Here is a 2,628-nt window from a genome sequence, read left to right on the forward strand (position 1 = left end):
CGACGACGGCGGCGGCGGCCGTCTGCCCCGACGGCGAGGACGAAGCGGGCGGCGTGCCGGGTGCCGTGTCGGACACGCTCGCGACCACTTTGTTGAGGTCCTGCGGAGACACGCGAAGCGCCGACCGTGAGTTCGATGCTCCCGATTCACTCGCAGAGGGAAGACTGGCGCGGGGGGCGGGGCGACATCGGGCGTTACCTTGGCGGCGGCGGGGCAGGCGTCGGCCGCCTCGCTCACTTGATAGGTGAGGTCGGTCTCCTGGAAGCCGGCGGCGCTCATCCTCTGGTCGCACGAGGGGTCCGAGCGCGGCGGCGGCGAGTCGGGCGAGTTGAGGCACGTCTGGATGAGCGCCTTGCCCGTCTCCGACGTGATCATGGGCTGAAGCTTGCGCGTGGCAAACGTGTACACGTGACCCGTCTCGCTGGCCACCAGGAGCAGAACCTGCGTGCCCGTCAGCGTCGACAGCTCGTACGCCTGCCGGCGGAGGATAGACGGGGGGTCGGAATCCGACGTGACCCCTGAGTTTGGCGCACACGCGATCGCTTCCGTTTCGCATGCCAAGTGATTCTAGAGTGTGCGTGGGGCGTAACTACGTCCCTTGACATCACGTAGTTACGCTCTGACGTCACTCACCTTCTTCATGATGCCCGTCTTCCTCTTGCTGAACGTCGTGTACCTCCTGAGTTTGTTGTCGATGAAGGCCATCTTGATCTTGACCCTGCCGCGTGTCTTCTTGCCGGGCTTGGCCTCCGGCGCGCCGGGGGGCGGCCGGGCGAGCGGCGCCCGCTCGTCCCTCTCCCGCTTGACGTCCCGCTTGCCGCCGCCGCCGGGAGACGCGCGGGCCGGGTCCTCGTCGTCGGCCGAGTCGGAGTCTTCGGAGCCGCTGTCGAGCACCGCGGTGGAGTCGAAGCGGCCCGCGTCCGGCTCGGCGGCGGCGGCTCCGTAGCCCGGAGGCGACGGCGATCCGCTTCCGCTCCTGGTGCCCATCGGCGAGGCGACGGCGAGCGTCCGCGTCCGCGTCGACGGTGGCCGACGAGGCCGACTTCCGGCGGGACCGAGTGCGCCGACGGGACCGCTAAACTAACATGAGCTAGGAGGCTAAACCGGCTAGCTAGCCGCTCCGCGCACGCTCACGCGAGCGAGACGTCGCGCTCCCGTTCGCGCTTGGGCGTCTCGGAGATGTCGCGGCGAAGAAAAGCGCCGACATTCGAAGCCCCCAAGTTCAAAAGTTGATTTGCGCCGCGGCTGCGGCGGTGGCTGACAAGCTCCTCCCCCTCCTCCTCCGAAGGAAATTCCGCCGACGAGCACCAGGCGAGGCTCCTCCGCGACGACATGTAGTTCCGCCACGCGAACGCGAGACAAGCCGCGCTGCTGGAAATCTTCCACCTTGGAGCCCGACAATGAGCGAGACGCTTGCGGGAAAACGTGCGCGGAAAGGGCGAGAGGCCAAGCGGGACCCGTTCGGGAGACCTGCTGCTTTCGCGCCCGATTTGCCCGACGACGCGTCCAACCGCCGGAAGTCAATCGTATCCAGCTGCATACTCGCAGGAGGTCGTTTCAGGCCATAGAGCGGAAGTGGCTGTGGTAAGTTTCGGCAAATTTGATTTTCAAAATAAAGTCCCAAAGTGGTTGTGTTAAGTTTAGGCAAATTAAGTCCCGGAAAAGTTGAGGTTTATTGATCTCACTTACTTAGGGACTATATATTTTTTTCAACCGGTCTTCGGCGACAACCGGCGGAGTGAATCAAGCGGACGACTCGGGCAAGGGACGAATGACGTCGACGTTTATCGCGGTGAATCGGGTCTCTCACGAGGTTTATTGATCTCACTGACTTAGGGACTTACCTCTTCCGGGTCTGCAGCCGGACCCTTCTCCCGGAAGTCTGCACTTTTATTTGGACTTGGCCAAAAGTTGCCAAAATAAAAGGCATCACGAGCACGTTTTCAACCGGTCTTCGGCGACAACTGGCATTTGACAAGTCGTCGCATGAGCGCCGACGCCGGCGGAGTGAATCGAGCGGACGACTCGGGCAAGGGACGACGTCGACGTTTATCGCGGTGAATCGGGTCTCTCACAGCAAATCTTTGAAATCTCATTCTTTCAGCAGGGCAAAGTCGCTGAAGAACAACGGGCGACCTCGACTCGGTTTGGGTCCGGGACGAGTCTTTGCGGCGTCCAACGGAGCGGGCGGCGCCGACTCAAACCAGAGCTCGGAAGGCGAAAGAGAGCGCCGCGCCCAAAGCCAGACCCAGCGACAGGAAGAACGCCATGATGGAGCCGGCGCGCTCCGCCTCGTGAGGAAGAACCTTCCTGCGCCGCGACCAGAGGGACAACTGTCGGAGGGAGCGGACCGAGCGCGACGGCAAGGAGGAAGGAAGGACAAGAGTCTGACTTGGGTGCGAAGCACATGGCCAGGCTGGCCAGGTAGCCGTTGGTGAAGGCGAAGACCAGCATGAAGGCGGCGAAGGAGGCGTCGTGCCGGAAGACGACGGGCAGGTGACGGCGCGGCTGCACGTTGCACAACATCAAGGCGGGGATCAGCGCCGCGCGGCCCGCCACCAGCGCGGGAAGCAGCCGGCTGTCCTTTCCAGGCTGCGGGGGGGGGGCAAACGATAGCGTGACATCGGG

General features: G+C 63.6%; 2 protein-coding genes across 2 annotated transcripts in view; both read right to left on the reverse strand.

Moving 5' to 3' along the window:
- The window catches only part of LOC109527609 (serum response factor-like), a 2,381-nt gene extending 809 nt beyond the window's left edge, over nt 1–1,572 (reverse strand). Inside the window, exons 1-3 of the mRNA XM_019889618.1 lie at nt 634–1,572; nt 199–474; nt 5–100 (exon numbers count right to left, since the gene is read on the reverse strand). Coding sequence (XP_019745177.1) covers nt 5–100; nt 199–474; nt 634–987 — 726 coding nt within the window. The 5' untranslated portion in view covers nt 988–1,572. The remainder of the gene's footprint in view (nt 1–4; nt 101–198; nt 475–633) is intronic.
- Nucleotides 1,573–2,136: 564 nt separating this feature from the next.
- The window catches only part of LOC109527610 (equilibrative nucleoside transporter 1-like), a 2,425-nt gene continuing 1,933 nt past the window's right edge, over nt 2,137–2,628 (reverse strand). The window contains exons 10-11 of the mRNA XM_019889619.1: nt 2,393–2,627; nt 2,137–2,310 (exon numbers count right to left, since the gene is read on the reverse strand). Coding sequence (XP_019745178.1) covers nt 2,199–2,310; nt 2,393–2,627 — 347 coding nt within the window. The 3' untranslated portion in view covers nt 2,137–2,198. The remainder of the gene's footprint in view (nt 2,311–2,392; nt 2,628) is intronic.

This window comes from Hippocampus comes, unplaced genomic scaffold, assembly GCF_001891065.2.
Source record: "Hippocampus comes isolate QL1 unplaced genomic scaffold, H_comes_QL1_v1.1 scaffold301, whole genome shotgun sequence".
NCBI classification, from domain to species: Eukaryota; Metazoa; Chordata; class Actinopteri; order Syngnathiformes; family Syngnathidae; genus Hippocampus; species Hippocampus comes.